Below are 9,254 nucleotides of genomic sequence, written 5' to 3'. Positions count from 1 at the left end.
GAGAGAGAGAGAGAGAGAGGGAGAGAAATATTTAAATCTTTATTAAATAAGAAATACAAAAATAAGCTTATATAAAACTTATTTTAGGATGATGTGTGTATATAATAAATCTATCGTTTCATTTTATTTTATTATAAAGGTAATATAAAATTTAAAAAACATGTATCTATTATTGTTTAAAGATTTAAGTAATTTATTATTAAATATATTACATTTGATATATCTTATTAGTAATAGAATCATTGTTATGAATTTTGTACATGTATTAGCTGAGCGTATTGGACACTTAAACACAATCTGAATTGACCATAAAACCATACCTGATTATCTGTAGTAAAATAGTCGTCATTTTCAGTAATTCTTCTTCCTTTGCTTGTGTTGTCTCAAGTGCGTCTGATTTAATCTTCTGCAAAATAACAGTGGAAAAATGAAACATGAGTTTGATGCAGAAAATGTAATTGTGATGGATTAATAATCTCATTAAAGGACACCATGCCAGAAGTGCGTCAGAGTTCGTTCGCTCTGCTGGGAGACCTGACTAAGGCGTGCTTCCTTCACGTCAAGCCCTGCATCGGTGAGCTGTGCTCTTTGACTCTTACTGAGTGAAGCCTGACACATGAAGAGCTGCTTTCTCATGATAGCTGTTGCTTCTGTGTGTGTGTTGTGCTGGTCAGTTTGTCATTGGTGTCCGTTTACACTCTCTAGCTGAGTTCTTGCCTGTCCTGGGCCTCAATCTCAACCCGGAGTTCATATCTGTGTGCAACAATGCCACATGGGCCATCGGAGAGATCGCCATACAAATGGGTGAGTGTTTATGCACTCTCATATATGAATGATCATTTCATATTCATTATGGCGCAGTTATTTGCAAATCTATTATCTGTCCTGTGTAAATTTGGACAGCTGTTTGATATTTAATTTGTCTGTCTGGTGTTTTTCCAGGTACGGAGATGCAGCCGTTTGTGGCCTTGGTTCTCAATAACCTTGTGGAGATCATCAACAGACCGAATACACCCAAAACTCTGCTGGAGAACACAGGTAAATGCATACAGCAAGCATACTGCATAAAATCACACTAAAGGTATGATGAACTCCAAAACAGACATTCGAAACCTGAATTATCTGTGGAAAGTGGTGTTCTGATTTCTATAGCTGTAACTGCAGCCATTTTTTAGCTTGAAACACACTCATGGCCCTTTTTGTACTTTTTAAAAAAAATTTTGTGTGTGTGAAACAGCCATTACGATTGGTCGGCTGGGATATGTGTGCCCACAGGAAGTTGCCCCCATGTTGCCACAGTTCGTTCGCCCTTGGTGAGATGTTGATTAAATTAGTGTGATTTAAACGACAAAATTTTATTAAACTTCTGAAATAAGCGGCTCTTTTTATTTTTTCAACGCAGGTGCACGTCACTTAGAAACATTCGGGACAATGAAGAGAAAGACTCGGCCTTCAGGGGCATTTGCGTAATGATTGGGGTAAATCCTGGAGGAGTCGTACAGGTGAGAGGATACAGGAGAAATCATTGAAGACCAAATCTGTTATGCAATTTAAGAGCTGAATTGTTATAAATGTTTTATTTATTTGATGTGATTTAATACATTTATCGCCCATAGCAAGATCTGTGTACCCAATCATTAGAATAAATACAATAAAATCACACTAGAAAATGTAAGGTAAATTGATACATTTTTATTTAACTTCATTATTTTAAATTAACAATTTAAAAATAAGTTGAATTTAGCTCTTTTACTATTTAAATGTAATGACGTTCATACTGTATAGCAATATCAGAAACAAAAGCAATATAAATATAATTTGTTTTTTTCCTCTACATTCTCTTATGTGCTTAAAATAAGAATTTATATAATTTATTAAATTAAAATAAATGTAAATAAATTGGGTTTTTGGGCTAAAGTTTCTATACTCTAGCAATATCAAAAAATAAAACCAATATAAATATAATTACATAATTTGTGTATAATTTTTATGTACTTATGTACTTACTACCATAAAATATAAATAGAATTAATAGAATTTATTAAATTTAAATAAATTATAATAGTGAGTTGGGCTTAACGTTCCATACTGTATAACAATATCAGAAAAAAATATATAATGTATATGTTTTCTCTGCATTTTATGTACTAACTACCATAAAATGGAAAAATAATTTATTAAATCTAAAAAACAAAAAACAACAATAAATTGAGTTGTTGGGCTAAAGGCTACAGTTTGGCTTTAATGCAACTTTTTTTGGATGCAGGACTTCATCTTTTTCTGTGACGCTGTGGCCTCCTGGGTAAATCCAAAAGACGATCTGAGGGACATGTTCTACAAGGTTCAAATACTCTTCTTCTGTAACTAACAACTTTGATTTGATGGGTTTACGGTTGGCCAAGAGAGAAGCACAGTTGTCTGCTATGCTTCAACAGATTTTGTCCATTTCTTGTCTAGATTTTGCACGGCTTCAAGGATCAGGTTGGTGAGGATAACTGGCAGCAGTTCTCTGAACAGTTTCCACCGCTGCTGAAGGAGAGGCTTTCAGCCTGCTATGGTGTGTAGACGCCGCCCCTGCTGACATGGGAACCAACTATTAGGTGAGAAGTAGTGTTGTTTTTGGTGGCCTGTTTTAGTCTAATCTTTGTGTGAAGCTGTCATTTTAGTTTTTATTAGTTTGTCACGTTCATACTATTTTTTTTATTTTTTTATTTTTTTTTTTAGGAAACAGAAATACTGCAAAATAATAATAACGCGACTAAACGAGACGAAATAACGTTATAACATTTTGTTTAGTCTCGTTTTGGTCAACCAAAATGAAGAGACATTTTAGCATAGTTTTTATTTTGTAAACCACATTTAGTCTCGTTTTTATTCGTCAACAATATTGCATTATACATTTAATTATAGTCATCGTCACATGACCAGCATTTACGTTGCGTCTCGTTTTCGTCACGTGATAAAGGTTCGTTGACGACGATATTTAGTCATAATTTTCGTTGATGAAAGCAACACTAGTGAGAAGTGATAAAGTAAAACATCAAACCAAAGCAGCTTTGGCCATTTGTTTGAACACATTGTTCTTATTTGCAGGTCAAATCTACGGGAGGGTTACTGGGGAACTCATCCATGTCTGTTTGTGGGAACTACCTGCTGTTAGAGCCAAAGACGTGTGACGGTTTGTGATCTGGAGCGATCCCACTTCCTCCAGCTCTGTGCAAGAGGATTCGAAAGAGCGTTAATGTGAAATCAACCTTTTTACTGTCACAGTTTGGCTTCTGACTTGCTCCGAATGGGAATGAAAGCTGTAGCTCAGGGATGTTGATCGGGAGGGAGGGTTCGTTCAGGCAAGATTCACCAGCGGCTTATTGGACAAAACGACGCCATTCAGTAGTCCAGCCTTAGCAAAGTCTGGCTTCTCAGCTGGATGCCAAAAGCACACACACAAACCGCAATGAGCGGCATGCATGCTTAAGGCAGACTCTGCCTGAACAAAATTTTTCTTATAGCAACAGATCACCCGAAAATAAAAACTTTCAAGCTAACGTCTCTCAAAACAAGTGTATATCATCTTTAAAATGGGAATGAAAGCTGTAGCTCAGGGATGTTGATCGGGAGGGAGGGTTCGTTCAGGCAAGATTCACCAGCTGCTTATTGGACAAAACGACGCCATTCAGTAGTCCAGCCTTAGCAAAGTCTGGCTTCTCAGCTAGATGCCAAAAGCACACACACAAACCGCAATGAGCGGCATGCATGCTTAAGGCAGACTCTGCCTGAACAAAATTTGTTTTCTTATAGCAACAGATCACCCAAAAATAAAAGCTTTCAAGCTAACGTCTCTCAAAACAAGTGTATATCATCTTTAAGATGTCGAATAGCACAATTACTCTTTTTACATATATAACAAAAAGTGCATTATAGCTGCAAATAGGACAAAAGTTTTGATTTTAAAGTATACTTATGCAGTGTTTTCCCAATCTCCTGAAGCCGTGCAAAGGTTTGCTTGAGAAACGGGCTGAAGTTAAGTAGTAATTTGCTAAAAGTGACTCGAAATTCGCGAAAAGTTTTTGTGATATACACAGCATATGTTTTTCTTATTGAAAACTTGTACTTTTTAAAGTCACTTTCAGCTTTTGTGTTTCATGGAAAATGTTCATTTTTGGGTGCACTTTCGTTTTAAAAACTGCTAATCATAAAACAAGTTCTTAGGGTTGGCTAATGACAGAAGCATGCAATCATTATGACATAAGTACATATTTCTGAACTTTCTGCCTGCTTCATTTCTTTCCACGGCTCCATATTGCATCGAGCTATTTTTTCATTCCACGAAGAAACTGCTTGCTTCATTTATTGCTGATAATTCTGCTGTAGCCAGTAAAGGAACCATAATGGAGTTGCTGATTTAGGTCACGTAATGTTTCGCTAAGCACATACCTTGTTTTGTTTTCTCTTTACTTTTTACTAATCTAAAACGCGCATAGCAAGAAAGGCAATGAGGTGTCTTGATAAAATGACAAGTAATTGATCGCTGTGATCTGTAGTCTGTATTTAAGCATTATTATTCCTTTTGTGTTGCAAACGTCACGTAAAGATTGATCCTGCACCAAAAATTCACTGTAGAGATAGTGTTTGCCTCTGCTGCTTTAAAATAAATGATAGGGATTTAAATAACTATAATGCTTAAGGAACTTTAGTTAGTGGCATTATTGATATGCACTTTCTCTTATAAGGACTGTCGGTTTCCTCCTCAAATATGGGAATCTAGTGAAGTTATGAAGGCTGTTGTTAAGAGTAAGAATGCTTTGCTTGTGTAAGGACAATCTAATTATCACGTGAAGGAGAAAGCGGTTTCTTTAATTAGCTTAAATTTAACACCGAGTATAATTTTAGCAAAGAGAACTAACCTGTGTTAATAGCATGTAATGTGGTAAGATTCTCCAGTCTACACAATATGCAGCTGTCCTTGTACTAGACAGACTAATGAATTGTGGGAAAACGCAGTAATGAGGAGGGCGGTGTTAGCGAGTAGACATTTGATTTCAAGGATATGTCATTGGAAATACATCATTCTGTGTCGAAGGGGTTTAGAATTTAGGAGAGGTTACCCAAATCTTTTTTCCCCTGTATTTTTAGTTGTTTAGAACATATTTTAGCTGTTGTCGTGGTTTTAAATGCCTGTTTAAGCAATATGCATGTTCATCTCTACGAATGACAGTTGCATCTAAGGTTTATTCTCTCATCATTAAACACTAGCTCTGACAATCTCATTTTTTTAACCGCCCCCCCCCCCGAGGGGGGCCCCCCCCCCCCGGTTTAGATGTATTTCACAGATTTGATAAGCAACCCTGTTAGACATTTAATTCAAGGTAAAAGAACTCAAGTTTAACCTTAAAATGCAAAGTGGATATTAAAAAATTGTGGTCAGATTTTGAAATCATGCTGTATTTAGAATTGGTTATCTAAAACGTCAAATGGAAAGCCTCACTTTCTAAATGATTAATGCACTGATGCATTTGCTCCTGTTACTGTAATGACATTATGCTGCCAAGTAGACGTGTTCCACCAAGACCTTATCTTTAATTTTTTTTTTATTTAATTTTTTTTTTTACTTTTGCGTTTTATTTAAAATCGATTTAAGTATTTTTGTTTAAGTGTTTAATATACTTTTGTTTAATGTATTTTGTTTTGTGCACTTGCACAAAGATTTTTTTTAGACTTTAAAAGTTTTCCTTTTGCTTTCTTTTTGTTTTAAAGAATTTTTTTTTTTAATTAAATTTTTTTTTTTTGTACTTTTTTGCGATGGAGAAATGCGTTTAGCTTATGATTTTCAGAAAGTCTGCTGAAGCATTATGATGTTTTCCTCACCCTTCCCAGTCCTCAGTTTGGATGTTGACTTGTTTTTCCACTAATCACCTTTCTTCAAATTCTTTGAATGGGGAAATAAACATTTTCTGTCAAATTAAAACAAAGCGTGGTCTCTGATTTTTCTCCTTCAGCTGTCTAGATGTTGACGTAATTGTCTACAGACACAGAAAAAATACATGTGCTAGTGACATTATTGTGCACTTAATTGAATGCCAATAATAACATTTCTCCCAAATAATTTTAATCCATAGAGTATGACAACTGAAATCACTAAGCACCCTTTCTATATGGAAATTATCTAAATGTTGTTTTATGAATTCAGATAAGTTAAGACTGTTACATTAAGTCCTATTTTAGTACAGTATTAACACTACCATAGTAATTACAAATCAGAGTGTCTTAATCAGATTTCTATTGATCAAGGAATCCTGTAAAAAGTATCAGGTAAAAAAAAAAAAAAAAGGAAAGTCGGTATATTAGAATGATTTCTGAAGGATCATGTGACACTGAAGACTGGAGTAATGATGCTGAAATTTCAGCTTTGCCATCGCAGGGATAAATTGCATCTTATTAAAACAGAAAACCGTTATTTTATGTTTCACAATATTAATCTTTTTACTGTATTTTTGATTCAATAAATGCAGCCTTGATGAGCATGAGACTTCTTTAAACAAATGTAAAATCTTAGTGATCAGAATGCACTGATAAGATATTTGCGAAGAATAGAATAAAATAAATATTAAAATTGTACATCGCACATGGCCGAATAACGTAAAATCTTTGCAAGCGTCGCAAAGCGTCTTTTTTCATAAAACGGCACCACATCCAACCAACCAATCAGCAAACACTTCCGATCTGCTACGCCCCACCCACTTTCGCAGGAACTGTTTCCTGTTGACGTCCTGTGTGCTGTTTAATTTTAATGGATATGTTTTCCCAAACAGAAGAACTTCTGCAGCCTGTCTTAATTATCCGATTAATGATTAATTATCCGCACGATGCGCTCCGCTTTGTTATTACGTCGCATTTGCTCGCGAGCTGCGTCGCTGATTCATTTCTAACGCCTCGTTCATTTCTAACTAACGTTATACAAACCTAACGTTACACCTTCCTTTGCCAACTACAGTCGCCCCACACGGTGACAGGTGAGCCTTTACGTTAAGCAATCTGACTGATTTTAAAAAGTTTTCTCTCCGAGTGTGATATCACTATTGGTGAAACTGTCACACAAAACATCGTAGAGCAGTTGCACATTAAGAAATGCAGTACATACTTTTTAAATCTGCCATATTCTGTGACCACTGAGTGACTATAACGTTAAATAAATCATAAACAACGGTTGACACTAGTCATGCTACTCTGGCCTAACGTTACTCATGTCCCTTTGGCAAAATTGTGGTGTATTAAATATTAAAACAGACTTTTCTTTCTTCAGGGTGGTAATCTTTCGGGTTTTAGAGTTGTGTTTTTCTCTGCGAGATGGCTGGGGGCATTACAGAAACAGGGGAGCCTTACTCACCATTTGTAAGTATTACATTTGACCAAGTGGTTGTACATGGAGTAGATATTGATTGACTTATTTACATATACACACTGGTCAGTTGAACTATTCTGTACACTCAGCTCTTTGTCTTGTGACAGTATCATGGTACTAAGAACCATCAGGTCAGGTTGTGTCATGTGACATGGTTTCTGTTGCTTCCTACCTGCATTCATAAAATAGTTTCAAGATTTTAAGATCCTGTAATTTTTAAGAGCAATGACTGACACCACTGAAATGTAGTTCTGTTTTCACCCTTTCTTAGGCTTTGATTACCAGATAATGTAAGTTAACCGTTGTCATAAGAGCTTTAGGTGCCTTTGTCACTGTAAGTCATGTGATTCGAACAATTCACTTTGTGTTACTTATTTAAAGAGGAAATGAAAGCTTAGGAAACAGGAGAAACATACCTTGCATGGTTTAAATCAGCAGAAACCAGCACATGATCCAGACTCATGTGTTTTTGGCATGTAGTCTTGTGGTTTACTTGAACTCATTTTCCCATCTGACAATATGGGAAAATGGCTAGACATTTGAACAGAGTAATTGTTAAATTTAACAGCACTAAATATATTTTTATAAAATCTTTAACTAAAACAAACAAAGTGTGGAAACTGTGGAAGACCATTTGTGTCTCACGATTAAACGAGTTTATATCTTATAATTCTGAGACAATGTGAGATATAAACTCAGAACTGCGAGGAAAAAAAGTCAGAATTTGCTAAATATAAACTTGCAATTGCGAGGGGAAAAAAACATTTTTATTCCGTGGCTGAAACAAAAACCAAATTGCAAAATATAAATGTAGAAATTCTGAGAAAGTCAGAATTGTGAGATAACTCAAGCTGCAGTTACCTTAATAATTATAGAATACTAATAAAACATTTAATTAATTAAAAACCATTTGAACTAAACTGGCTTTAGGACCTGCGTTTAATTTTGTAGACAGTTTAAGATCTGTAATGCAGAGTATTTTTATTGCTCCCAACTACAAAAAAATATGCATTGGCCTTCATTTGAAAACTCTTCGAAAAGAATCCTCTTGAAATAAGAGGAAATAAATCGGTAAGTTTACAGTAAGGTACATAATGTGTCAGCATGAGTGTACAGTATTTCTGCTATCTCCTTTGTTTTGCTCACGTTGGTTAATGGGAAGTGTTTTTTAAGATGATCAATAAGGGAAGTGCTCATCAGTTTCTAATGGAATCAACAGTAAATTTTGTTAGTTAAGCTCATGACTAATTTACAGTAGACTATATTGATTAATACGTGACTTGTGCACTCAAGTGGGAGAAAATGCAGTGCGTTTCAAATGAGTTATCACATACATCAGCTTATTGAATTGCATGATGGTGATACATCTCAGACTCATCCTCTTTGCAAGGAAGTAGAACAGAGAATATAGACAGATGATGTGTAATGGGGCCCCTTTGTGTGTGAAAACTTGAGTGCCTCTTGTAATTCATTTTCTATGCATTTGTGATCTTTGAAAACTTTTGAATCTGCTATAGACATGTTTGTTTTGTGTTCATGTAGGTTGGCCTGGTGTACATGTTCAATCTAATTGTTGGCACTGGTGCCCTGACCATGCCCAAGGCCTTTGCAGCAGCTGGTTGGGTTGTCAGCGTCTCCCTCATCTCATTTTTGGCTTTTATGAGGTATGTTCTACCTCTCGGCTCTTTTTTTTATTTTTTATCCATCACACTCCCTTTCTTCCTCTCTTTTTCTATCTTAAAGGGATAGTACACAAGAAAAGAGAAATTGCCATTTACTCACCCTCAAGTTGTTCCAAATAGGGCTGCACGATTAATCGAATGCGATTGTCATTCGCATTTTGATAGTAATGCCG

At 35.5% G+C, this 9,254-nt stretch overlaps 2 protein-coding genes across 2 annotated transcripts in view; both read left to right on the top strand.

Moving 5' to 3' along the window:
* The window catches only part of LOC107689992 (transportin-2-like), a 19,034-nt gene extending 15,474 nt beyond the window's left edge, over nt 1–3,560 (top strand). The window contains exons 19-26 of the mRNA XM_016488212.1: nt 487–574; nt 706–804; nt 943–1,038; nt 1,238–1,313; nt 1,403–1,502; nt 2,267–2,341; nt 2,458–2,600; nt 3,094–3,560. Of these exons, the coding sequence (XP_016343698.1) occupies nt 487–574; nt 706–804; nt 943–1,038; nt 1,238–1,313; nt 1,403–1,502; nt 2,267–2,341; nt 2,458–2,565 (642 nt within the window). The 3' untranslated portion in view covers nt 2,566–2,600; nt 3,094–3,560. The remainder of the gene's footprint in view (nt 1–486; nt 575–705; nt 805–942; nt 1,039–1,237; nt 1,314–1,402; nt 1,503–2,266; nt 2,342–2,457; nt 2,601–3,093) is intronic.
* Nucleotides 3,561–6,632: 3,072 nt separating this feature from the next.
* The window catches only part of LOC107689989 (transmembrane protein 104), a 54,952-nt gene continuing 52,330 nt past the window's right edge, over nt 6,633–9,254 (top strand). The window contains exons 1-3 of the mRNA XM_016488209.1: nt 6,633–7,010; nt 7,301–7,389; nt 8,942–9,063. Coding sequence (XP_016343695.1) covers nt 7,345–7,389; nt 8,942–9,063 — 167 coding nt within the window. The 5' untranslated portion in view covers nt 6,633–7,010; nt 7,301–7,344. The remainder of the gene's footprint in view (nt 7,011–7,300; nt 7,390–8,941; nt 9,064–9,254) is intronic.

The sequence above is a fragment of the Sinocyclocheilus anshuiensis genome, unplaced genomic scaffold, assembly GCF_001515605.1.
Source record: "Sinocyclocheilus anshuiensis isolate Anshui unplaced genomic scaffold, SAMN03320099.WGS_v1.1 scaffold1609, whole genome shotgun sequence".
In the NCBI taxonomy this organism is placed as follows: Eukaryota; Metazoa; Chordata; class Actinopteri; order Cypriniformes; family Cyprinidae; genus Sinocyclocheilus; species Sinocyclocheilus anshuiensis.
The sequence above is the reverse complement of the archived record's forward strand: the minus strand, read 5'-3'. Positions and strand labels throughout refer to the sequence as shown.